The following is a 27,172-nucleotide window of genomic DNA, read 5'->3' on the forward strand; positions in this document are numbered from 1 at the left end:
CGAGATCTGAATCTGAGCATGCGCTGACCCCGGCGGCCATCTTTCCAGAGGCCACCGGCATCCATCTTTCCGGAGGCCTCATTGCAGCAACGGAGCTGCGGGGGCTTCTGGGCTTTGGCAAAATGCTGGCGGAGCCCCCCATGCAGCACCGAGAGCTGACGCTGCCCCACAGAGCACAGCAGCCCCACAGAGCACTGCCGCAACACAGAGCACCGCAACAGCCTGGGATCTCCCGAAGGCCACGGCACCAGCCTGGACTGTTATGATCTGGTGACCTAGGAGCAGCATGAAAACTTTCACTGGAGTAGGTGGTAACTATACTGACCGCAAACCCTGATCTTAACACCGCAACTAGAAGTAGCCGTGGGGTGTGCCTAACAAATCCTAGACACCTCGACACAGCCGGAGGACTAAATACCCCTATAGATGGAAATAGGAATTCTACCTTGCCTCAGAGCAGAACCCCAAAGGATAGGCAGCCCCCCACAAATAATGACTGTGAGTAGTAGAGGAAAAGACACACGCAGGCAGGAAACAGGATTTAGCAAAAGAGGCCACACTAGCTAAATAGGAAAGGATAGGACAGGATACTAAGCGGTCAGTATTAAAATCCTTCCAAAAATATCCACAGCAGAAAATACAAAAACTCCACCATCTAACTAAAGATGTGGAGCGTATATCTGCCACTCCAGAGAATCCAACAAGACTGAGAAAACACTGACACAGTCTAAGCTGGACAAGAGAAAACAAATGAATAGCACAGAATATAAGCACACAGCACGTGTGCCACAGAAAAAGGAACAGACACTTATCTTTGCTGAATTGGCAGCTAAGCAGGAGATGCCAGACAAAGATCCAACACTTCCCAAGAAACATTGACAACTGGCAAGGACTAATGAGTCCTGCAAACCTAAATACCCCAGTCAGAATTGCAATCAGCAGATGCACCTGTCCAAGACTGCAGCCCAGGGACAACTGCATTACCACCTACAACCACCAGAGGGAGCCCAAAAGCAGAATTCACAACACTGGACCACCTGTGAATGACCCCTGTGACCACTCCTCTACTTGTGCCGATCCCTTCCCTGGTAAGCTGAATTCGGACTGTAAGACGGACCCCCATTTAACACATTTTTTTCCCCTATTTTCCTTCTGAAAATTTGGGGTGCGCCTTATGGTCCGGTGCGGTGCGTCTTATAGTCCGAAAAATAAAGTAACCAGAGCCAGAATGGGTTTGTAGCAAACAAGTCATGCCAGATTAATCCAATTTCCTTCTATGATGGAATCACTGACTAGGTGAATCAGGGAAGTTAGGTATAGTATATCTCATACTATCCTTATTGAAAATATGACCAAGTATGACCAAGTATGGGATTGCCAAGGCCAAAGTTAGGAGGATTCATAATTGGCGCAGTGATCGTACTCAAAGAGTGGTTGGAAATGATTGGACATCCAATTGAAAGTGTTTCAAGTAGGGTACCATGAGGCTATGTCCTGGCCCCAAAGTTGTTTGATATTTTTATAAATGATCTAGATAAGGGAACTGAAGGTAAACTGATCAAATTTGCAGACAATGCAAACCTAGGAGGGATAGCTAAAGGTACCGTCATCTCTTCCGACAAGCCTACAGCCTGCAGTGATCCTCAACCTACTGAACAGCCGCACAGCCAGCTCTTCCCTCTCCTAGTGTATCCTCACCCACCCCCTGCAGACTGTGAGCCCTCGCGGGCAGGGTCCTCCCTCCTTATGTACTCGTGTGCCTTGTTATCTGCTCATGTTTAATGTATTTGTCTATATTTGCCCCGTATTCACATGTAAAGCGCCATGGAATAAATGGCGCTATAAAAATGTATAATAATAATAATAATAATTAAGCAACTTACCAACGAGAACGATAGCGATCTGTGACGTTGCAGTGTCCTGGATAGCGATCTCGTTGTGTTTGACACGCAGCAGCGATCAGGATCCCGCTGTGACATCGCTGGTCGTTGCTGAAAGTCCGGAACTTTATTTGGTCGTCAGGTCGGCGTGATTCGTCATGTTTGACAGCAAAAGCAACGATGCCTGCAATGTTTCTTCATGGAGCGAACAACCAGCGAGAACGATAAGTACGTCACTGGATTGCTCCTGCATCGTTCTGCGTTGCCGGTGTTTGACGTCTCCTAGCGACCTAAACAGCGACGCTGCAGCGATCGGCATTGTCTATATCGCTGCAGCGTCGCTAAATGTGACGGTACCTTTACACTAGAGAAGACAGGAATGATGCAGAAGGATTAAGATAAGCTTGAACAATGGGCAGTGACTGACAGAATAGTATTTAACAGGGAAACATGCAAGATTCTACATATGGGCAAGAAAAATGAAAACTACATCTACAGAATGGGAGGACTAGAACTAAGCAACAGCACGTGTGAAAAAAAGACTTATACCAATAGATCACAGACTGCACATGAATCAACAGTGTGATGCAGCAGCAAAAAAGGCAAACACAGTTCTAGTATCTATTATGAGAAGCATAGAGTCTAGATTACATGAAGTAATTATCACCCTCTACTCCTCCTCATTATCACAGTGTACAAGGATCATCCTTATTCTCATTTGCACATGGAAACACGAGAAGCAATGGAATGAAACTGAAAGGGAGAAGATACAGATTAGATATTAGAAAAAAGTTTTTGACAGTGAGGGTGACCAATGAGTGGAACATGCTGCCATAAGAGGTGGTGAGTTCTCATTCAATGGAAGTCTTCAAACAGGCTGGACAGACATCTGTCTGAGATGGTTTATTGAATCCTGCATTGAGCTGGGGGTTGGACATGATGATCCTGGAGGTCCGTTCCAACGCTAACATTCTATGAATGGGACTGGATCGGTTCTAGGAAGAGCTGAAGACAGCAGCTGGTAAGTATATTATTAGGGGTAAGGAACATGGATTAGTGGCACAACTCCAGCACTGAAATATAAAAAATGCTGGAGTGGTGTTTTAATTTGGGCTCCTCAACAGTATACGCGATTACAATTTGATTGATGGATGAGTGACTGATGAGACCCCCACTGTAGTCGCACATTCAGTATTTGGTCAGTATTTTACATCAGTATTTGTAAGCCAAAACCAGGAGTGGGTGATAAATACAGAAGTGGTGCATATGTTTCTATTATACTTTTCCTCTGTATGTTCCACTCCTGGTTTTGGCTTACAAATACTGACCGTGTGAATGTGACCTGATCGATAGAATCATGTGGTCATGTCTGTGCACTTGTTCTCCATTCAATCGCTACAGGATAGTTATAGAGATAGACGAGTGCTGTACTCCCCATCAGTCCCATAGATCTCATCTGGAGTAGCAGCACACATGTGCAATTACCAACACATTATACTCTACTTTCATATTTATGGCCTATTCCCACCCCAACAACTATTGATGCTGGCAGCAGCCGGATGTGAACAGAACTGCTCTATCAACTGTACTGTATAGTGGCCACAGAAGGGGCTCTGCAGATCCACCCATACTGATTCCTTTTTGCAACGTCTTTTTTTTTTCCTTTTACACATAAAATGGTGGTTTCCATAAGGCTATATTCACACTTAGCGGTTTTTACCGCGGAACCGCCGCGATTTTGATGCTGCGGGTCCGCAGCAGTTTCCATAGCGTTTACAGTAACATGTAAACCCTATGGAAACCGCAAACCACTGTGCACATGCTGCGGGAAAAACCGCGCGGGAACGCAGCGGTTTACAACCCGCAGCATGTCACTTCTTTGTGCAGAATCGCTGCGATTCTGCACCCATAGGAATACATTGAACCGCTTACTTCCCGCATGGGGCTGTGCCCACGTTGCGGGAAGTAAGCGGATAATGTGCAGGTGGTACCCGGGGTGGAGGAGAGGAGACTCTCCTCCAGGCCCTGGGAACCATATTTGGGGTTAAAAAATAAAAAATCTGGTTATACTCACCCTCTGATGTCCGGAGCTCCTGGGCGCTGCACGCGGCCGTCCGGTCAGAGTTGCTGTGCGACCAGGACCTGCGGTGACGTCGCGGTCACATGACCGTGACGTCACGAAGGGTCCTTCTCCCACAGCATCTTAGGAACCGGACCGCCGGGTGCAGCGCCCAGGAGATCCGGACATCAGAGGGTGAGTATAACCAATTTTTATTATTTTTAACATTACTATTGATGCTGCATATTGCTGCATATGCAGCATCAATAGTATAGGCGGAAACCCGCAGCGGAAAACGCGGAACAAACCGCGATAAATCTGCAGGGAGAACCGCAGTTGTTTTGCCCTGCAGATTTATCAAATCCGCTGCGGGAGAACCCGCAGGGACCCGACGCAAGGTGTGCACATAGCCTAAGGTGAAGATAAATTCTTTTACCTACTTTATGACTTTACAGTAGTTAAAAAAAGATGTTCTCCAAGCATGCTTACTAAGGCTATGTGCCCACGTTGCGGATTCATGTGCGGATTTTTCCGCACCGTTTTTGAAAAATCCACAGGTAAAATGTGGATTTACTGCGAATTTCCTGCGTTTTTTTGTGCGGATTCCACCTGCGGATTCCTATTGAGGAGCAGGTGTAAAACGCTGCGGAATCCGCACAAAGAATTGACATGCTGCGGAAAATAATCCGCAGCATTTCTGCGCTGTATTTTCTGCATCCGCACCATGGGCACTGTGGATTTGGTTTTCCATAGGTTTACATGGCACTGTAGACCGCATGGAGAACTGCTGCGAATCTGCAGCGTCAAATCCGCACCGTGTGCACATACCCTTACCAAGTGTCTTTGGCATGCTGAAAAAATATGTTCCAGTTTCCGCACCTGCATGTTGCGCGGCTGTTTGACAGCCTATAAAAGGCAGTTTTCTCTCCTATGTGAAAAAAAAGAAGCGGTTATGCTGGTATCTAGTGATGAGTGAGTATACTCGTTACTCGGTTTTCCCGAGCACGCTGAGGTGGTCTCCGAGTATTTGTGACTGCTCGGAGATTTAGTTTTTGTCGAAGCAGCTGCATGATTTACGGCTGCTAGCCAGCCTGAGTACATGTGGGGGTTGCCTGGTTGCTAGGGAATCCCCACATGTATTCAAACTATCAGCTGTAAATCATGCAGCCGAGGCAACGAAAACTAAATCTCCGAACAGTTACAAATACTCGGAGACCACCCGAGCAACGAGTATACTCGCTCATCACTACTCATTACTACTGGTATCCAATAAACCAAATGTTTCTTTCCCTCTACGCCTATGATTTGAAGGCCTGAAATAACATCAGTCAGCCTATCCAGCAGAAAAAGCTGGAATCGGACACTTTTTTATTTTTTTTTTATACACTATTTAGAACATTTCAATAATATAACAGGAAAGGGAAAAAAAAAGGGTAAATATTTTCAGAAATAGTAAAAGTATATAAAAACAAACAAACATAAATACAATCGTAATAAACCACAACGATAACGCTACAAGGCTGTTGTAAGAAGAATTTATAAAAAACAAAAAAACGAGGGGCAGTTGTGGGGAGGGACATGGGAAGGAAAGGGAAGGGTAGGGAGTCAATTGAGACATCAACATTACAGAACAGACTATATGTGAATTTATGGACAATATAAATAAATATATGGACAATTTTTATCCGATCTCAAACGCGTGCCTGATACTGGTTACTTTGCAACGAAAGAATATATTAGAAATGCAATTTACACTTTCAAATAAAAAAAAAACAATTAAAAAAACCATATGTATAAGATCTCTTTCACGTTCCCATACATGGCAGCTGGCTCTGGGGTGGCGTGACACGAGGCAGCGGAGGATGACCCCAGTGTGCCAGTAATAGCCTGCTTCTCTAGGACCCAGGGCTGCTGACGTAGGTGGAGCCTGCATTCTGAAGCCTGGAAATGAAAGTGGAGAAAGAAGCCACTGGGTAGAAAACCAGCTTCTATAGCAACATATGCTGCATCACAGGACACATATTGTGCGAAAGCCGCGCTGATCCTGCAGAGGAACCCATGCCTGTCGCTGGGCAGCTGCTAAGGTAGGAGAGGTGGTTGTGGGGCTGCACTTTCCACACTACACAGTGCAGCAGGAAGTTTGTTACCAGCAGGAGAGCTGCCCACTACATCCTGCCCTGTACGTCAGGTGGCATGCCCCCCTCAGTACGTTACAAATAACCGTCACATGGAAGGAGCGTTACTGCTCGGTGCTGGAAAAAGTGCTCACGTTTTCCGCCAATGCCTAATTACATTGATGATTTCTGCTCCTGGAGACGGGGGCGACTTTGGCCATGGAGTGCAGCGGCATTCAGAGAATTTTGGTCACACAACCGGTGTTGCAGCCAAAATTGCCGTGTGCCCCCTGTTAAACCTTACATTTACACACAAATCTCTAAGGCTGAGTGCCGATGATCTGGAATTGGCAGCGCTTTCGACGCAGCGTATGTTCGTTGCGTCCAAAGCACTGCCGGCCATTGAGCGCAGGTGATTCCACATGTGTTCAGCGCACAGCGCCCAATACATTGTACGGGTGACATTTATCTTGCGGAGACTCGCATTCGTGAGACCTGTGAAGTCACGTTGACAGCAGCTCCTTCTTTTCCGCTCTACTCTGTCGTTCTCATGCTGATTGACTGCTCCCCGCTGCCTAACTGCGGGGAGCCAGCTGCAAATCATCATGATGTCAGAAGTCACGCCCCATCAAAAGATCAGACAGTAAGAGCTGCTCAGATGACATGAGATCTGATGAAGCAGCAGGATCGCCCACAGGGGTGGTCCGTGAACGCTCTGAGAGCCGGGCAGAGACTGGCTTCTGGTACAGCAAGACAAGTATCGGCCTGTAAGATCTTAGCCACGTGAGAAAAAATAAAATAGTCCCAGATAAGCGGTTTTTCATTTCAGATAACGCTATTAATCTGCAGATCTAGAGTTAATCTTATAGGGTTAGGCTCTCAGTCATGCTGGTGCAGCTAGTCACCGTTCAGTGCACAGCGAGCGGCGCCTGTTAGCACGCCCCAGCATTGACTGACGCTGGTGTGAGTCATTTTGATCCGTGATTCAGATCAACTGATGTCTCCATTTTTTTTGTGGACACCTAGTTTGCAAAAACCCCACGGACATGTGAACAGCTCCTTATACCATAATGAGTACGTGTCCTATACATGAAAACCAGGAATAGAGCATGTAGGTGAAGCAGAGGAGTCGAGTGAATGTGAACAATATATCAGATATGGAATCTGCCCATATATAAAATGACAGCATGCACTACTACACCCAGTATGTTGGATGAGACTCTCCTACTCTAGTCTATGGGGGCACAAACAAAATCAGATCCCATGCAGATCAATCGTATAACATCTGATATTTGTGGATACATTGTAATTCTTTAACATGGGAAACTGCATTTGCTCTTGTACATTTTAACAACTGCTGATGTCTAAAAATAAATGCTACAAGGCTTAGGTCATGTGAGAATAAGCACATTTGTAATATGTTATCAGACATATTTGCTTTTTTTCTCCTCCTGGACTGATGTTTCACTCTCAGGTCATGGGTAACATCTGTATTCCGTGATTACTGACTTTCCCATGGTTGAGATAGGAGATGACAGTTGGTGCTTGTGACATTCTATGGAGGCAGGAGGAGCTGGAGGCCGATACAGATATTCTACTGTAAGTTCTCCTGGAACCACGGTTTCACTTCGCCATAGGTAGCGGCGTCATCTACCTCAGTAATGGGAACATCTTCACTACAGATATTACCCATGAATGGAGAATGAATGATCAGTCCAGGAGGAGAAGGAAGGAGGTTTGTCTGACAGGAAATATTACAGCGTTTACTATTGATTTATGGGGAAATAAAATTAAAAACACAGTTACTCTCTAATCGCTCATTTAGTGCAAATTCAGATGTCCGTGATGGCCCCCGAGTCTCCAGACCCTAGCTCAGTGGTTTCATGGGTCTGTTGAGTTTGGGTCGGGAGACCCCATGGTCAGTGTGAAGATCACAGTCCCTTCATGGGTGGCCTGATTAAAAAGACACATGGTACAAAAGTGGCCGGTCGGTGCTCTTATTTTCTTCCTGCTGCTCCCCTGAGGATCCAGTTTTTTATTTTATATAAATCCACCATACGGTCCCAGAGATAGGGGCCTATTTATTTGGAGGTCATTTTTATGGCCTTTAGTAGGGGGCGTGGCTTACAGGGTAATTATGCAGAGCGGCCTAAGGACACGCCCCTGAGGATCCTATGTGCCCCACCCCCTGAGTAAATGAGGAACAAATAAAAAGGTCCATATCTGTGGTACCATATGGCGGAAGAAAATAAGACCAAAAGCTGGTGATTGTGGCCTGGAGACAGGAGCTCTTAAGGAGATACTAAACAATCACACGATTGGCCTGTATATGTCACCATGACTAACAGCACAGAACATGTCTACATGACAGGAGCGCAGCTCTGCATCATCCCTGGACTGTGTTACTTATCTACGGCGCATTCAGGGTTAAAGCATTGTTGCTAGGTAGATGTCGAGCTTCAGAGAGGAGGATTTCGGGATTGATTTCTTCCAAGTTCCGCTTTCCCGCCATTTTCCTGAAGACCACTGACCATTAGTCGTGCACTGAGGGAGCCGCAAAAATGGCGCCTGGAGTGGAGACAGTCAGAGTACGTCACGCGTTCTCTAGCGGATGAATCCGCTCCCGTAGCACGGCGGTGTTTCCGCTTGGAGTTTGCTCCCGGTGGTCTCCGCATTGAGGCAGGTGGTCAGACCTGGCGGATGAGGCGCAGGTTACGGATGACATCTTGTGCTAGTGACCTGCTGATGCTGCCGGTGTGGTGACCGGGGCGGCCTCTGCGCTCTGCCTGTGCTGGACTCCCGGCCTCCCCGCACCTCTTGTTCTGTAGGGGCTCACCATGTCCTCCAAGAAAGCAGCAAAGAAAAAACGCAGCCATGCGGTGCAGCCTGCCGAGAACTCCGCGGAGCATGTGGTGTTCGGGCTGATGAGCGAACTGCTCTCCAGAGGTATCGAAAAAGGTACGTACCGATGGTGTCTGCGAAAGAACGCGGATCCGCAAAGAACCGTCATTGTGGTCTTTGTCCCGTCAGACATGCCCGACGGCGTGATCTGTTCTGTCGTAGCTAGAGCCTTGAATCGCGGACTGGTGCGAATTGTGGACACGACCAAATCCGAAAATCACATGTATCGGTCAGTGCTGGTGGAGGCCGAAGGGATCATCGGGACCAACGCCTGCCCCACTCTGATCTGCTGTGAGGACAGCCCTCTGGGGTACTGGATAATGGTGTCCCCTGTGGAGGATGAGGACATGCAGCCCACAGACTCGACAAAAGGGCCCCTGGCTGAGGACACCACTGCCACCGAGGACGCCACTGCCACCGAGGACGCCACTGCCACCGAGGACACTCTACTTTTGACAGACAGCCTTATCGCTAAGGATGATGCCCCTGCTGCTAAGGATGCTTCCACATCGAACGGTGTCCCTGCTGCTAAGGATGCTGCCCCTGCAAAGGACACCCCTGCCGCTAAAGATGCTCCCCCACGGAAGGGAACCCCTGCCGCTAAAGATGCTCCCCCACTCAAGGGCGCCCCTGCTGCTAAAGATGCTCCCTCATTCAAGGGCGCCCCTGCCGCTATAGATGCTCCCCCACCCAAAGGCGCCCCTGCCACTAAAGATGCTTCCCCACCCAAAGGCGACCCTGTCACAAAGGATGCTCCCCCACTCGAGGGCGCCCCTGCCACTAAAGATGCTTCCCCACCCAAAGGCGACCCTGTCACAAAGGATGCTCCCCCACTCGAGGGCACCCCTGCCACTAAAGATGCTTCCCCACCCAAAGGCGCCCCTGCCACTAAAGATGCTCCCCCACTCGAGGGCGCCCCTGCCACTAAAGATGCTTCCCCACCCAAAGGCGACCCTGTCACAAAGGATGCTCCCCCACTCGAGGGCACCCCTGCCGCTAAAGATGCTTCCCCATCCAAAGGCGCCCCTGTCACAAAGGATGCTCCCCCACTCGAGGGCACCCCTGCCGCTAAAGATGCTTCCCCATCCAAAGGCGCCCCTGTCACAAAGGACACAAATGATGCTCCCCCACTCGAGGGCACCCCTGCCGCTAAAGATGCTTCCCCACCCAAAGGCGCCCCTGTCACAAAGGATGCTCCCCCTCCCAAGGGCACCCCTGCGGCAAAGGATGCTCCCCCACCCAAGGGTACCCCTGCCGCAAAGAATGCTCCCCCACCCATGGGTACCCCTGCCGTAAAGAATGCTCCCCCACCCAAGGGTACCCCTGCGGCAAAGGATGCTCCCCCACCCAAGGGCGCCCCTGCCGCAAAGGATACTCCCCCACCCAAGGGTGCCCCTGCCACTAAGCATGCTCCCCCACCCAATGGTTCCCCTGCCGCTAAGCATGTTCCCTCACCCAAGGTCGCCCCTGCCGTTAAGCATGCTCCCCCACCCATGGGCACCCCTGCCGCAAAGGATGTTCCCCTAATCATGGGCGCCCCTGCTGCAAAGGATGCTCCCCCACCGAAGGGCGCCCCTGCCGCTAAGGACGCTCCCCCACCGAAGGGCGCCCCTGCCGCTAAGGTTGCTCCCCCACCCAAGGGCGTCCCTGCCGCTAAGGTTGCTCCCCCACCCAAGGGCGTCCCTGCCGCTAAGGTTGCTCCCCCACCCAAGGGCGTCCCTGCCGCTAAGGTTGCTCCCCCACCCAAGGGCGTCCCTGCCGCTAAGGTTGCTCCCCCACCCAAGGGCGTCCCTGCCGCTAAGGTTGCTCCCCCACCCAAGGGCGTCCCTGCCGCTAAGGTTGCTCCCCCACCCAAGGGCGTCCCTGCCGCTAAGGTTGCTCCCCCACCCAAGGGCGTCCCTGCCGCTAAGGTTGCTCCCCCACCCAAGGGCGTCCCTGCCGCTAAGGTTGCTCCCCCACCCAAGGGCGCCACTGCCGCTAAGGATGCTCCTCCACCCAAGGGCGCCCCTGCCGCTAAGGATGATCCCCCACCCAATGACACTCCTGCCGCTGAGGATGCTCCCCCACCCAATGACTCTCTTGCCATTGAGGATGCTCCCCCACCCAAGGGCGCCCCTGCCGCTAAGGATAATCCCCCACCCAATGACAACCCTGCCGCTGAGGATGGTCTCTCACCCAATGACGCTCCTGCTGCTGAGGATGCTTCCCCTGCTGCTCAAGATGCTTCATTAGTAAAGGGTGCCCTTGCAACTAAGGATGTTCAACCCACAAAGGATGCACCCACCAGTAAAGATGCTCCCTCTCCAAAGAGCACTCATGCCGTTAAGGCTTGTTCCCCTGCCAATGACTCCCCTACCATTAAGGATGCTCCTCTTGCCACTCAAGATCCACCCATAAAGGGTACCCTTGCCACTAAGGATGCTCCCCCTGCAAAGGGCGCCTCTGCCATTACGAATGCTCCAGCTAAGAAAGAATCTGACCCCACAAAGAACGATTTTCATTCTAAGGTATCTACGGTTACAAAGGACAATTTTCCTGATGAGGGACCGCAGACTGTGAAATGTGGTCCCCCTGTGAGAGTGATCTTCTCTGCAGAGGACTCTCTTACTTCCAAGATGCTGTCACCAACAAAGGACTTCTTCCCTGCCAAGGGGCTTTTAGCTGCTAAGTATCCGTCACCTACAACGGGGCTTCCAGCTGCGGCTGAGCCTTTCCCTACACAAGACCTGCCAGTGGTAATAAATGGACGTCATGGACCAACAAGTGGACAGAGTTTGCAGATATGGGGTGAAAGCAGAGCAAGTTTTGGAAGAATATTAATAAAGCCCAATCCAGTCCATACCGTTGAGGCTCGTAGTCGGCCTGGGTTCCCTGTCCTAAACCTACCTGAGCCGGCAATAAAAGTGAGATCTGATGTTTATAGAGGTGAGAGAAGCCACATAGCAGGTATCTCCTCCGCACATTGACACCTTCCTTATTTGTTACCCAAAGGCAGCGAACATTTATTAGGGTTGGATGGTAAACGTTGCAGTGTAGGTGATACCTGGATGTTTGGGGGGTCCCATCCTGAGAACGAGGCTCTGCCCCTGTTCGTTAGATTGAAATGTGCACTATGTGCTTTTAAGATCCAAGTGTCCACAGTGGCCAGTGCCAAACACACTAGGTCAGATGTGTATGGGGGTGAATACAGATGCCGGGGTGATGCTGCGAGAAGGGTCCAGCATGCAAATTTTCAACATGCTCGATTCTTATGTCCTCATAGGAGATATGTGTCCGATCGTGTTTGGCAGCGGTACGCTCCCCTTTACACAGAGAGAACACTTGCTAGCTCGGCCGGGGGGTCTGGGGGAGTAGATGTACCCTCAGTCTGATTTTTATCTACGATATGCGATGTTGCGAATTGAGCAGAAGTAGTAAAAGTTTAACAAAGCAAAAACAAAAAAAATTGCAGTCACTTTATATAAATTACTAAGCAAATAAGTTTATATTTAAAGTAAAAACTATTCACATTGACACCGCTGCAGCCAATCCCTGAGCTCATTTGCTTGTACAATCTCCGTCTGCACAGCCTCTGAGCTCCGTGATTAGCTACAGCCATGATGCGTCATCGCAGTGGTGAGCAGTTGGTGCTGGACCCAGGGAGGGACACTGCAGACCTTTATTTTTTTTTATGTATTTTTGAGCATTTAGGGTTTTCTTTTCTTAAAGTGGAAAACCCCCTTTAAGAGTTTGACTACGCATTGATTTTGGCAGTATGCCGCCCCTACATTGTAACAGTAATACCTCCTCAAAAAAAGGGTGAAAGAATAGAACATACAAAACCAATATGGTAAAAATATATACATTTTTTTTTTAAATAATGTTTAAAAAACACATTAAAAGAGGGGAAAAGAGAAAACACCAGGACAATGCAAAAAAAAAAAAACCCCATAGTGCAATAATTGGATTGGGCTCATAGACATAATAATAAATAAGTAGAAGGGTACAAATGGTAAATCCTCTAACACGTAGCCAACATGTATTTTGCAAACATGCATTCAAAGAGATTAAAATGAGGCAAAAAAGAGGGGAAAGAGATAACACAAGTACCCTCTAACATAAAACAGTCCATACCCAGTGATATCCTGCTAGCTCCAACGCACGTTTCGCCTGGACGTGGCTTTTTCAAGGAGTTTGTTTTGCATTGTCCTGGTGTTTTCTCCTTTCCCCTCTTTTAATGTGTTTTTTTAAACATTAATAAAAATGTATATATTTTTGCCATATTGGTTTTGTATGTTCTATTCTTTCACCCTTTTTTTGAGGAGGTATTAGTAGTTCTATGGGGTGATATTTGATTTGTTCATATATTATTTACTGTAGGAGTTGTATACATTGTAACAGTGCAAGTGAATGGGGTCTCAAGCAAGTTGTAAAAGGAAAAAAAAACTGTTTGCAACTTGCTTGCGAGTCGCAAAGTGACCCCATTAATTTGCACTGTGATGATGGAGCGGGCAGCGTGCAGAGATCTATGGCCTGTGTCACGGCCTTATGAAGCCCTTTGACCGGTGAGGGGCAACATTTTGAAGTTTTATCAATCACATCAATTTCTAGTTGGTGGGTGGAATGGAAAAAAGCTGTGAAGGTTAAATTTCAGAAAAAGAGTCAATGGTGTACAAGTCACACTAGCCATAAAATGGGAAAGAGCTTGCAAGCAATTAACGTACAACCTAGTGGCCCTCATTAGACGCCCCGCATAGCTTAGGAGCTCCCCGAAGTCATCAAATAGTGGGTGCTGCATTAATAGGGCGCCGGCTGCACTAGAAGGACATCCAGGCCGGGATATCCTTAGAAATCACCTTTCTGGACTGTAGGATTGACCTAATCTCTCTCTGCGCAGTCATGAGCACCGGCGGTAGCTGTATCTCCGGCACCCATGTTGTCTGATGCTGCGCTATCTATGAAATATGACGTAAATGCACATAGTTCCTGAGACCTTGAGATTCCATTGTAGCGGCAGGAATATCCTTTCTATCACACATCCTCGGGTCTGGGCCAGGGTTATTGGACAGCTATAGACTGATACTTAACCCCCCGTTTTCCTTGCAGACAATAAGCCTATCCTGAAAAGTCTTTACTAATTTCACCAATCTGGACTCTCACCCGCAGGATTTTCTATGGAGAGACAAATGCGGAGAGAAGATATTGAAAAGGGCTTGCAGTTTATACAGTGAGTGCCATGTTGGATGCTTCAGCTCTGGGGTCACGGCCGAGCTTCAGCTCCATTTACAGCGGTCTCTCTTACTTTTAACAGATCTACCATCCCATTTCATGGAACGCAAGACGACTACAAGGTAAAATGCACGGCATGGAAAAAGGGATAGTCCCACCTTTTATAAATGACAGCAAATCACTTGGATATGCCGTCACTTAAAGGGTTATTCCCGTGTTCTTTCATGGGTAAAATAGCAAAGTGCTTGTAAAAACAGGCAGACTTAGGATTTTTTAGGACACAATTTGCAATCTGGAGAATGGAGTGATTTTTAATTTTATTGTCTATTTTTCATTGCCTGAAATGTGTGCAGCACTTAAAATGTCTTTCCTATAGAGCTTGGAAGCGCTGCACTGAAACTTTCCTGATCACTGGAGCGCACTGTAGGATTTTGACCACGACCAGCTTTAGTGCTACTGTGTTGTGTTCCTCTCGTGCTGCCTTGGGGAGCGCACAGATCAGGCCAGCGGTATTGTGGATAATATTGCTTGTAGCATCGGGGAGCGCACAGATCAGACCAGCGGTATTGTGGATAATATTGATTGCAGCATCGGGGAGCGCACAGATCAGGCCAGCGGTATTGTGGATAATATTGCTTGTAGCATCGGGGAGCGCACAGATCAGGCCAGCGGCATTGTGGATAATATTGCTTGTAGCATCGGGGAGCGCACAGATCAGGCCAGCGGCATTGTGGATAATATTGCTTGTAGCATCGGGGAGCGCACAGATCAGGCCAGCGGCATTGTGGATAATATTGCTTGCAGCATCGGGGAGCGCACAGATCAGACCAGCAGTATTGTGGATAATATTGTTTGTAGCATCGGGGAGCGCACAGATCAGGCCAGCGGTATTGTGGATAATATTGATTGCAGCATCGGGGAGCACACAGATCAGGCCAGCAGTATTGTGGATAATATTGTTTGTAGCATCGGGGAGCGCACAGATCAGGCCAGCGGCATTGTGGATAATATTGCTTGTAGCATCGGGGAGCGCACAGATCAGACCAGCAGTATTGTGGATAATATTGCTTGTAGCATCAGGGAGCGCACAGATCAGACCAGCGGTATTGTGGATAATATTGATTGCAGCATCGGGGAGCACACAGATCAGACCAGCGGTATTGTGGATAATATTGCTTGTAGCATCGGGGAGCGCACAGATCAGACCAGCAGTATTGTGGATAATATTGCTTGTAGCATCGGGGAGCGCACAGATCAGGCCAGCAGTATTGTGGATAATATTGCTTGTAGCATTGGGGAGCGCACAGATCAGGCCAGCGGTATTGTGGATAATATTGCTTGTAGCATCAGGGAGCGCACAGATCAGACCAGCGGTATTGTGGATAATATTGATTGCAGCATCGGGGAGCACACAGATCAGGCCAGCAGTATTGTGGATAATATTGCTTGTAGCATCGGGGAGCGCACAGATCAGACCAGCAGTATTGTGGATAATATTGCTTGTAGCATCGGGGAGCGCACAGATCAGGCCAGCGGCATTGTGGATAATATTGCTTGTAGCATTGGGGAGCGCACAGATCAGGCCAGGGACATTGTGGATAATATTGCTTGTAGCATCGGGGAGCGCACAGATCAGACCAGCGGTATTGTGGATAATATTGCTTGTAGCATCGGGGAGCGCACAGATCAGGCCAGCAGTATTGTGGATAATATTGCTTGTAGCATCGGGGAGTGCACAGATCAGGCCAGCAGTATTGTGGATAATATTGCTTGTAGCATCGGGGAGTGCACAGATCAGGCCAGCAGTATTGTGGATAATTCTGCTTGCAGCATCGGGGAGCGCACAGATCAGACCAGCGGTATTGTGGGTAATATTGCTTGTAGCATCGGGGAGCGCACAGATCAGGCCAGCGGCATTGTGGATAATTCTGCTTGCAGCATCGGGGAGCGCACAGATCAGACCAGCGGTATTGTGGGTAATATTGCTTGTAGCATCGGGCAACGCACAGATCAGACCAGCAGTATTGTGGATAATATTGCTTGTAGCATCGGGGAGCGCACAGATCAGACCAGGGGCATTGTGGATAATATTGCTTGTAGCATCGGGGAGCGCACAGATCAGGCCAGCAGTATTGTGGATAATATTGCTTGCAGCATCAGGGAGCGCAGAGTTAAGGCCAGCATTACAGAATGTTGTAGATAAGCCTCTAATGGCAGTCGCCGCAGTTTATTTGGCCCAAAATTAGGTGACAGATACCCCTTTAAGGCCTCGCTCACATGAGCGTATATCATGGCCGAGTGCTATGCAGTGTTTTATCGGATGGCAATCGGGACAGTGTTATAATGTGTGCTGATCTGTAATTATTCTCTCATGCTTGTTCGGAATAAGGCTACTTTCACACTTGCGTCGGCCCGACGTACCGACGGACAGTGTGTTAATGGTAGCACAACGTGGGCAGCGGATGCAGTTTTACAACGCATCCGCTGCCCATTGCGATGAGCGGGGAGGAGGGGGCGGAGTTTCGGCCGCGAATGCGCGGCTGAAAATGGCAGACACGACGCATCCGTTGCACGACTCATGCGATGTGGGGGCACATTTGCAGATACGTTTTTTTCACCAAAACGACGCATTGCGACGTATGCCAAACAACGCAAGTGTGAAAGTAGCCTTAGAGAACAATTGCAACACGCCTGTGATGGGTAGCGAGACTCTGCTCACTTGCCCCCATTCAAGTCTATGGGTGCGTGTTAAACATGGGACTGCACTCAGACGTCATCCCAGTGCAGTCCGGTATACACCGAGTCAGGCTATGGAGGAGATGGAATATAATTACGTTATCCGTCTTCTCTGAACCTGTGCTGGGATTTTCTGATGCGAGAAGAACGGAGCCAGAGACAGGGATCAGGAGCCGAGGGTCGTTGGCATAGCGCACCCAATGCCATACACCAGTGTGATTCCATCCTAGTGGTCACTGTGTGTTCACTCTGTGGCCCCCACCCATACTGGGAATGCATTTTTCTGTAGCATTACATCCGTACTATGTCTCCTTCAGTTGCTAGAAAAAAAAAAATTCACAAGTTGGATTTTGATTGTACAATTTTTTTTTTTTAACGAGAATATATTTGTGTGTTTCATCAGTGTTTCCTACAAAAGCTGGTTGAGGACTTGTTTACAGAGGGCAATGACCTGTACCGTGAAGGTAAAATGAAGCTGTCTCTGGGGCAGTACACTGAGGGCCTGACGGTGGCCGAGTATGCAGCCGCTGAAGAACTCGTCCTCTCCCAGGAGCTGCTGTGCAGACTCTTCGTTAACCGATCCTGTTGCTATTTTTCAATGGTGAGTGCAAGCTAAAATGCATGTGCTGTATTGGATGTATAGATGAGCTTGATCTCTTCTTTTTGTAATGGCTCCACTAAATTCAATTGGCCGTGTCTTTTAAAAACTGCGCCAGACACTGCTGAAGGACAAGAATTATATTTTTATTACAAAAAACGTTCAACCCCTTTAAATTCTGGCTATTTGTTAATGTGAAGCTGACACTCGTAGGTCCATTCTGTGCTGTGGTCGTGGTAAATCCAATTCTCTGTAACATTTATTTTCAGGGTCTCTTTGAGAAGTCGCTGGAAGACAGTGATAAAGCTTTGAGTCTAGACAAGGAGAACATGAGGGCTTTGTATCGTAAAGCTAAAGCGCTGGACCAGCTAGGGAAGCACCAGGAAGCCTACAGTTGTATCAGCCACCGGATATTAGCATTAGTACAGGTAATGCTGGAAAACGAGGTTACCTGCAGTTTGTCTGAACCACGAGGAGATAACATGGTTCTTTGCTTTGATCCCTAGGATGAGAGTGTAACTGAACTTGCCCAGGAACTTGTGAAAAAGCTGGGTCTAAAGCAGCGCAGAGCATACAAAAGGCCTCAGGTACATTGACCTTCCCTTACCTTTGACTCTACAAAAAGTTACTGTTGCTCAGATTAATTTTTGCCTTGGACTACAGCAACTCAAATCGGTCTCCATCTTATTAAAGTTTCTCCTTTCTAATCTATCGTGAATACAGTAGCCAGATTCATATTTATGCCCAACTGCTGCACTAATGCCACCACTCTGTACCAGTCATTGCACTTGTTACCCATCAACTACAGAATTCAATATAAACTTATCACGCTTACAAAGTTCTGCACTGCTCTCCCTCTCTTCTCTCATTACTGTATTCCACCCTACCCATCCTCTCCGTTCCTCTAATGACCTAAGACTAGTGATGAGCGAGTATACTCGTTACTCGAGATTTCTCGAGCATGCTCGGGTGATCTCCGAGTATTTGGATGTGCTGGGAGATTTAGTTTCTGTCTTCGTAGCTGCATGATTTGCGGCTGCTAGACAGCCTGAATACTTGTGGGGGTTTCCTGTTTGTTAGGAAATCCCCACATGTATTCAGGCTGTCTAGCAGCTGCAAATCAAGCACCTACGGAGACAGAAACTAAATCTCCGAGCAGATCCAAATTCTCGATCACCCCAGCATGCTCAAAAAATCTCGAGTAACAAGTATATTTGCTCATCACTACTTAAGACTATCTTGCTCAATAATCCAAACCTCCCACTCCTGCCTCTAGGACTTCTCTCGTGCTGCAACAGTTTTCTGGAATGCTCTATTGCAGACAATCCAGTTATTTCCCAGTATTCGCAGTATATCCCAGGAATAGGGGGTTCCAACCGCTGCTATCCTCAGAGATCTCAAGAATCGGTGCTCTACCCTGTGTGAATGGAGCAATGGTCGCTCATGCATGCTGCCTGTCCATTTGTTCTTAAAGCGCCGCTCCAGCTTCTTTTTTTTTTTTCTTCAGTGCTGTAGTGGTGCTACCAATCTAAGTTCCCTGTGCCTAGTAGACTTACCAGCTGCCGTCTTCAGCTCTTCCCAGCTCTGGTCCCCGCACCACAATGTTTGACTCACCATAAGTCAGAAGTAATGGTCACAAGCTCCTCCTTCTGCCTCTCATAGACTTACATTCAGTTGTAACTTATGGATCGCCCAGCAAATACTGGAGCCATCAGCCAGGTCACAGACTTGTTGGGACCGACAGAAGCGGCGCCGGGAAGAGTTGAAGATGGTGGCAGATCGTAACTATGAGACTAGGAGCAGGGAACTTAGATTAGAGGCACCACTCCAGCGCTGCAATAAAAAAGCTAAAGTAGTGATTCAATGTGACCGCCGGAGACTAGCTCTGCACTTGCATGAGAAGGAATGGCGCTGCATTGCACATGATTGACCTCTGCTTCATTCACCCAGAGGTCGGGATCGATGGAAGGTCCCAGAGGATGGAACCCAGGGAATCAGGAAGTTATCCTTTTTTTCGGGGTTATGGGATAACTTCCAAACTTGAGAATACCCCTTTCAGCTGGGTAAATATTTAGGGGAGGTCTTTCTGTGATTTTTCATGCTAGTTAGTGGTTTTCCCACTAACAAAAGTTAATTTTAATTAGTAGAACTTGAAATATTGATTAGATCCCCAATTGGATGTGTTTAAATAAAATGTTCCTGTGCTGAGATAATCTTATAAATGTGCCCCTGCTGTGTACTGTGTAATGGCCGTGTCTTACCGTACAGGGACATGGTCTGATCATATCACAGCTCCTGGGCAGGGGAGGAAGCAAAAGAGCATCCAGACAGGACAGCACGGAATTACGGCTGATTCTTTAAAGTAAAACATTGTTTAAAAACAGGCAGTGAAATGTTTGATCTCACAGAAAGAATTAGCTGTGATTCCTTGCTGTAATGTCTGTATACTTTCTTTTGCTTCCTCCCCTGCCCAGGAGCTGTGATATGATCAGACCATGTTCCTGTACGGTCAGACACAGCCATTACACAGTACACAGCAGGGGCACATTTATAAGATTATCTCAGCACAGGAATATTTTATTTAAACATATTCAATTCAGGAAATTATTATTATTTCAAGATCTATTGATTAAAATAAACTTTTGTTAGTGGGAAAACCCCTTTAACTGTATTCTCTGAAACTTTGTGCAACTTTAACCGTGACCCTAATCTGACATTGGCCATGAAGAGGTGGATGAAGTATGCTGTACCAAAACAGAGTAGTCTAATAGGAGGAGCACACAAGACTTATTGGGTGTAATTCAGTATCATCGACAACTTTGTGCATGATGAAATCAGGCCTGTCTCAGACATCCATATTTCACAGTCCGTATATGAACCTGAAGGCACAGACCAACCGTGATTCTCCCGAACCCAACTTCCAGCATCATAGATCTATATGAGGCTGTACGTTTGGGTCAGGAGCAGGGCTGTGGAGTCGGTTAGCCACAGTTGCGACTCCTGGATTTTATCAGGTTCCGACTCCTTCATAAATGGCCAATTCGTGACAATAAATTTACTGTTGTCAAATATTAAAGGGAACCTGTCACCCCGTTTTTTGAGATTGAGCTATAAATACTGTTAAATAGGGCCTGCGCTGTGTGTTCCTATAGTGTATGTAGTGTACCCCGATTCCCTATGTATGCTGAGAAATAACTTACCAAAGTCGCCGTTTTCGCCTGTCAATCAGGCTGGTCAGGTCGGGAGGGCGTGGTGACATCGGTGGTTCTTCCTCAGCTTTACGTTGGTGGCGTAGTGGTGTAGTGGTGAAGACACAGCGCGCGATCTGCGCTGTAATCCCTTGCATCGGTGGGGGCGGCCATCTTCCTGGGGCCGCGCGTGCGCAGATCGAGTGCTCTGCTGCACGGGGCTTCAGGAAAATGGCCGCGGGATGCCGCGCGTGCGCATTAGAGATCGCGGCGGCCATTTTCCCAAAGCCGAGATGCAAACTCGGCTTTGGGAAAATGGCCGCCGCGATCTCTAATGCGCACGCGCGGCATCCCGCGGCCATTTTCCTGAAGCCCCGTGCAGCAGAGCACTCGATCTGCGCACGCGCGGCCCCAGGAAGATGGCCGCCCCCACCGATGCAAGGGATTACAGCGCAGATCGCGCGCTGTGTCTTCACCACTACACCACTACGCCACCAACGTAAAGCTGAGGAAGAACCACCGATGTCACCACGCCCTCCCGACCTGACCAGCCTGATTGACAGGCGAAAACGGCGACTTTGGTAAGTTATTTCTCAGCATACATAGGGAATCGGGGTACACTACATACACTATAGGAACACACAGCGCAGGCCCTATTTAACAGTATTTATAGCTCAATCTCAAAAAACGGGGTGACAGGTTCCCTTTAACATCGTGCTTATTCAGTTTCTCACCATGATATAAGTAATCAGACCACTTAGAGCAAAAACTATATTTATTAGAATACAATTAGAATATAGCTAATAACTTTTATAAACTTTTCTAAACTCTTGTAAGTAAATATGCAATAAACACTGTTATGCAGTTAATAAGAAGAAATCTATAAATTTGTCTCCAGAAAAAGTATTGCTTCTGTCAGATCCTCCTTCATGGATGCCCTCAAATCTGATCTAATTATTTTGAGAGCAGAGAACAACCTCTCTACACTAACTTGGGTTGGTGGCAAAGCAGTAACCACTCGGGCAACATCTCTGACAATGTCAGGATACAGAGGAATCGCTTGTTGCACTGTTATTTTTGATGAATGGTCAAATTTCTCAATTTCTTTTAGTGCACATGAAAAATTCTGCTGAAATGCACTGGCTGTGTTCTTTGATGGGGATGACTCTTCTATGTGGGAACGCTTTGCACGGTCCTTGTGATCCAAATATTTTTCGAAATTAAATTCTGTTATTCCTCATGTACTCACAGTTAACTGATGCAAAGTTTGTTGAAAGAATAATGCTTCTTAGTCTTCCTCTTCTGAGTAGCAGCTGTGAGATGCTTGGAAGACGCACACCAAACATCTAGTCTAGAGGAGGAGCTTTAACTACTAAGAATTTGCAACACATTTTCACTTTCAGTTTCATACATTGTAAGTAGGGGGGTTGGGGCAGCATGAGGTTAACTAAGTATAAGATTAGATAAGGGCAGTGGAGAACAGTGACACACAAGAAGTAAGAAATGTCTCTCTCCAGCAGAACTGCTTATCACTGTTGTTCATAGTTTGATAGAACATATATATTTGAGTAACATTTACAAAATTCATATGAAAGTTCAATTATGAAATATTAATACATTTTTTTTAAAGCTGGAGTCGGTACATTTCTACAGACTCCGACTCCAACCAAAACTACCTCCGACTCCACTACTCCGACTCCACAGCCCTGGTCAGGAGACCCAAGATCTGTAGACAGATGTTGAAACATAGCCGTCTGCTCCTTGCTTTAGAGTGACACTTGAAATGGATTCTGTCAGCACAAAATGACTGTTCAAACCAAGCACAGGAACTCGTTGCATCATTCTGTGGCCAAACATTCATATGCACCTTCCCACCTCCTTGTTTTCCCTCGATCGCCAACCCTTCTGGGGCTCTATGAAGCCAGAGCTGCCAATCAAAAAGAGGGGGTGCATGGAAATAGTGTTATAACAAGCCGGTGGGAAGGTGTATTTAAATGTTTGGCCCCGCCATGTTGCATCGAGCGCCTGTGCTTGGTTAGAACAGTCAGTTAAGGCAATTAGATACACTTTATTATTATTATTTTCTTTATCGCCTCTCATTGGGGGACACAGGAACCATGGGTGTATGCTGCTGCCACTAGGAGGCTGACACTATGCAAATAAAAAAGTTAGCTCCTCCTCTGCAGTGTACACCCCACCGACTGGCATTATACTCTTCAGTTTAGCTTAGTGTCAGTAGGAGGTGGACACGGGTCTTTTATTAGACCCTTGTCTACCTCAATGTGCGTCGTTTTCTTTCAGGTTTTTTTCGGAAGGGATACAGGGTGAGCAGTCACACCTGTAGTCCCACAAAGCGGACTATGAGTACGGCGTGTACTGCCACCCCGTATCCTCATAGATCCCTCTCCAGGACCAAGATCCTAGCACACAAGCGTGCTCAGAAGTCCGGTCCTGGCCCCGTCCCCCACCCACTCGCCTACCAGAGCCTGTCGGTCGGAGGAGACGAGGACGTCCATCACAGCTCCGTGGACGTCTCATTCCCCTCAGGTTAGTAACGGCGTGGGATGTTTAGGTGAGTATTTCCCCTCCATTCCCCCGGGATCTTTTCTCCAGATGTCCCCCGGTCCTCCCTCATGGCGTTTATTTTAGAGGGATCCCAGGGACAGCCACAAGGGCTGTAACTCATTTTCCTCCTAAGCTCTCCTTCATTGGCGGCCGCACAGCCACAATGTCTCCCTTATAGAGTCTCAGCCTAGCAGGCTGCCGCGCCGCTCCCCCCTGCGGTCTCACTTCTCGGCGGCCACAATGTGTCCTGTGTCTGCACGGCATCCTTGGCAGGATGCCGTGCCACTTACTTTCTGCGGCGCTCCGACGCCGCGATTCTCCGGCGGCGCTCCGGCGCCACGATTCTCCGGCGGCGCCAGCCTCTAATTTAGGTCCCGGCTTCTGCCGGGGCCTACTTCTGGCGCCGCGACCCCGCCACTTCCGCTTTCCCGGGCGGCCTTGGCAGGCTGCCGCTCTACTCAGTGCCTGCGGTGCACTGCTCCGGCGCCGCGGTTCCCTTCTCCGGCGGCGCCGGCCTCTACTTTAGGTCCCGGCTTAGGCCGGGGCCTACTTCCGGTCCCGCGCTCCTCTACTACCGCTTCTGCGGGCGGGCTTTTTCCCGCCCGACATTCCGTGCCCTGCCCACCGGCGCTTCTATGGCTGACTCCGCCCCCTTCTTCCAGGGACAACGTCTGTGGGCCCTCACCGCTCCTCAGGAGCAGGTGCTCACGCAGCGCGACCCTCACATCGCCACCGCACTAGGACTACAGCACCTCAGGGCAGGAGTTCCACCTTCTTTCATCGGAGACCCACCGCAAGCGGAACATCTTCCAGGACCGGGTCCGTGAGTAGCTGCACTGCAGACTGACATCCCCTCTGCCCCACTGTCCCCTAACCCGCCGGCATTTTCTTCAGGGACCTTCTCAAAATGTCTACCTCTTAAAGGGGGCCGCTCTCGTCCTCCTGCTTCTTCCTCATCTGTCTTAGTCAAGTACTTTGCATATATCAGTCCTGCAGCAACCCGTTTGTTCCCACTGCCCAGGATCCCCCGGCCGATCCACCCGAGAGTGATCCCCCCCATCCCAGGCTGGGCCTCCTCTCTGTCCCAATCGGTGGCCGATTTAACACGGGTGTCTCAAACCCTGGTGTCCGTGCTGGATCGGTTACCCCTGCAGACCCCCGCAGTAGCCAGCGGGACGCAGGAAATTCCGTCCGAGCCATCCACGGCTAGCCGCAAAAGGTCCAGACAGGAACGCCGGTCTGAGTCCTCTTCTTGTTCCATCTCGCCACTCGGTCCTCCTCTGCGGTCGGCGTCCTCCCGATCCTCCTCCCCTGAGTCAGGCGAGGCGTTCTCTGATGTCCCCTCGGAGGATGTTTCGGAGCTGGATTCGAACCAAATCGCTACCATGAGGGATATGGTTCTGAATCTTATTGGAGCGATAAATCAAACCTGTGGCATCAAAGAGTCCTCTACGGAACCCGCAGATCAGGCGGTTTCGTTTAGACGGGCTAAACCACCTTCCAAGTTTTTCGCTCCTCACCCAGAATTCGAGGAGATTACGGCTAGAGAAAGAGAGAACCCGACCAGACGCTTTCAGAGAGGAAAGCGACTTGGCGTGTTATATCCCTTCTCTTCGGAGCTCACCGCTAATTGAACTGCTTCTCCTTCAGTGGACCCTCCAGTTTCCAGACTGTCCACCAACACGGTTCTCCCACTGTCCAGCGGAGCATCGCTGAAAGATTCTAACGATAGGGTCATAGAATCTTTCGCGAAGTCAGCCTTTGAGACGGCCTCAGCTAGTCTTTGCCCGGCCTTCGCTTTCACTTGGGTTTCAAAATCCATTTCCAAATGGGCCAAACAGCTCCGTCAGGGCATCCTGGACGGGGTTCAATCCGGACAGCTGGCGGAACTTGCCTACCTGATTTCTCACGCGGGTGAATATCTGGTCTCCGCCTCCCTGGACGCCGCGTCTTGTGCGGCTCAGGCGTCCAGCAACGCGGTTGCCATCCGCCGAACCGTTTGGCTTAAGGCCTGGCAGGCGGATTTGTCTTCTAAAAAGTCCCTTACCAGCCTTCCTTTTCAGGGGTCTCGTCTCTTTGGTTCTAAGCTAGACCAACTCATTAAGGACGCTACAGGGGGTACGAGTTCCCTTCTTCCCCAGGCCTAGCCTCGACGCCCTCCTCCTAGACGTCAATTTTGGTCTTTTCGGTCCTTTTGGCGCTTCGCGGCATCAAATTCCTTCTCCCAGCAGCAACAGAGGCCACAGGCCGTCAAGAGGAGAAGACGGTATCCTTGAGGCCCACTCCTTCCTCGCTACTCCCAGGGTAGATCCTCCAGGTCCAGGACTGGAAGGACCTCCTCGGCATGACTCGACTAGTAGCCAGGCCACCTCCCAGGCTGGGCGGCCGTCTCTTCTTCAGGGACGTCTGGATCTCCTCGGTAGAGGACGCTTGGGTCAGGGAAGTTGTATCCTCGGGATACAAGATAGAGTTCCTTTCTCGACCCCGGGATCGTTTCTTCGAATCCCGACCTCCAAGAGATTCCGCTCTAGTTCCGGGTTTCTTCGCAGCCATCGCGTCTCTCCTCAAAGCCGGGGTAATCGTTCCCGTCCAAGAAAAAGAACGGTTCACAGATTTCTACTCAAACCTTTTTGTAGTACCGAAAAAAGACGGCAGAGTGCGTCCCATTCTGGATCTCAAATTACTGAACAGGAGAGTCCATCTAAAGCACTTCAGGATGGAATCCCTTCGTTCGGTAATCGCTTCCATGGAGGCTCACGAATTTCTGTGTTCCATAGATGTTCAGGATGTCTACCTCCATGTTCCGATATTTCCAGGACATCACCGATTCCTGCGCTTTACGGTGCTCCAGGAACACTTTCAGTTCGTCGCCCTGCCGTTCGGTCTTGCATACCGCCCCAAGAGTCTTCACGAAGATCATGGCAGCACTGATGGCCATCTTGAGGGTCAGAGGTCTGGGTCTTTTTCCATACCTCGACGACATCCTCATCAAGGCTCCGTCCTTTTCTCAGGCTCACGAAAGCCTGTCCATCGTTGATACCCTAGCCCGTTTTCAGGTGGTTGGTCAACCGGAAGAAGTCCTGTCTTATTCCTTCTCAGCGCATCATCTTTCTGGGCATGCTCTTCGACACCCGTCGGACCAGGGTCTTTCGCCCCGAAGTCAAGAGATCCATTCTTCGTCAGGACGTACGCGTGCTCCAGGGCCCTCGGCCTCCCTCCCTCCGATCGGCCATGAAGGTTTTGGGGAGGATGGTAGCAACATTGGAAGCGATTCCCTTCGCCCAATTTCATTCTCGACCTCTTCAGCAAGCCATCCTGTCTCAGTGGAACAGGTCTGTCTTCCCCATGGACCGCCCGATCCGACTCTCCCCCCGAGTCAAACGGTCTCTCATGTCCCAGGGCAGGTCCTTCCTTCCAGTTCACTGGCAAGTGGTGACGACGGATGCCAGCCTGCTCGGCTGGGGTGCAGTGTTTCGCCACCTGACTGTACAGGGCCGCTGGTCAGCGCAAGAGTCAACCGTACCGATCAATGTCCTCGAGATCCGGGCCATTTTTCTGTCCCTTCGTCACTGGGAAAGGATTCGCAGGGGCCTTCCTATCCGAATCCAGATGGACAATGCCACGGCGGTGGCATATGTCAACCATCAGGGGGGAACTCGGAGCGCCTTGGCCGAGGTATCCAGGATTCTCCTTTGGGCAGAGGCAACGGTTCCGGTGATATCCGCGGTGCATATCCCCGGCGTGGACAATTGGGCCGCCGACTTCCTCAGCCGCAAGGGTCTCGCGGCAGGGGAATGGTCCTTACGTCCGGAGGTCTTCCATCAGATTTGTCTTCGATGGGGGACTCCGGACGTGTACCTCACGGCGTCTCGAACGAACAGGAAGATTCCGCGGTTCGTCTCCAGGTCTCGCGATCCTCTCGC

General features: G+C 49.2%; 1 protein-coding gene across 3 annotated transcripts in view; it reads left to right on the plus strand.

The window, feature by feature from the left end:
• Nucleotides 1–9,019: 9,019 nt before the first annotated feature.
• LOC138647711 (uncharacterized) overlaps nucleotides 9,020–27,172 on the plus strand; it is a 121,431-nt gene continuing 103,278 nt past the window's right edge. For all 3 annotated transcript variants that reach the window (XM_069736932.1, XM_069736933.1, XM_069736934.1), the window contains exons 1-6: nucleotides 9,020–11,879; nucleotides 14,100–14,160; nucleotides 14,245–14,284; nucleotides 17,302–17,499; nucleotides 17,766–17,924; nucleotides 18,003–18,083. In XM_069736932.1, coding sequence (XP_069593033.1) covers nucleotides 9,086–11,879; nucleotides 14,100–14,160; nucleotides 14,245–14,284; nucleotides 17,302–17,499; nucleotides 17,766–17,924; nucleotides 18,003–18,083 — 3,333 coding nt within the window. In that variant the 5' untranslated portion in view covers nucleotides 9,020–9,085. The remainder of the gene's footprint in view (nucleotides 11,880–14,099; nucleotides 14,161–14,244; nucleotides 14,285–17,301; nucleotides 17,500–17,765; nucleotides 17,925–18,002; nucleotides 18,084–27,172) is intronic.

The sequence above is a fragment of the Ranitomeya imitator genome, chromosome 8 (genome assembly GCF_032444005.1).
Source record: "Ranitomeya imitator isolate aRanImi1 chromosome 8, aRanImi1.pri, whole genome shotgun sequence".
NCBI classification, from domain to species: Eukaryota; Metazoa; Chordata; class Amphibia; order Anura; family Dendrobatidae; genus Ranitomeya; species Ranitomeya imitator.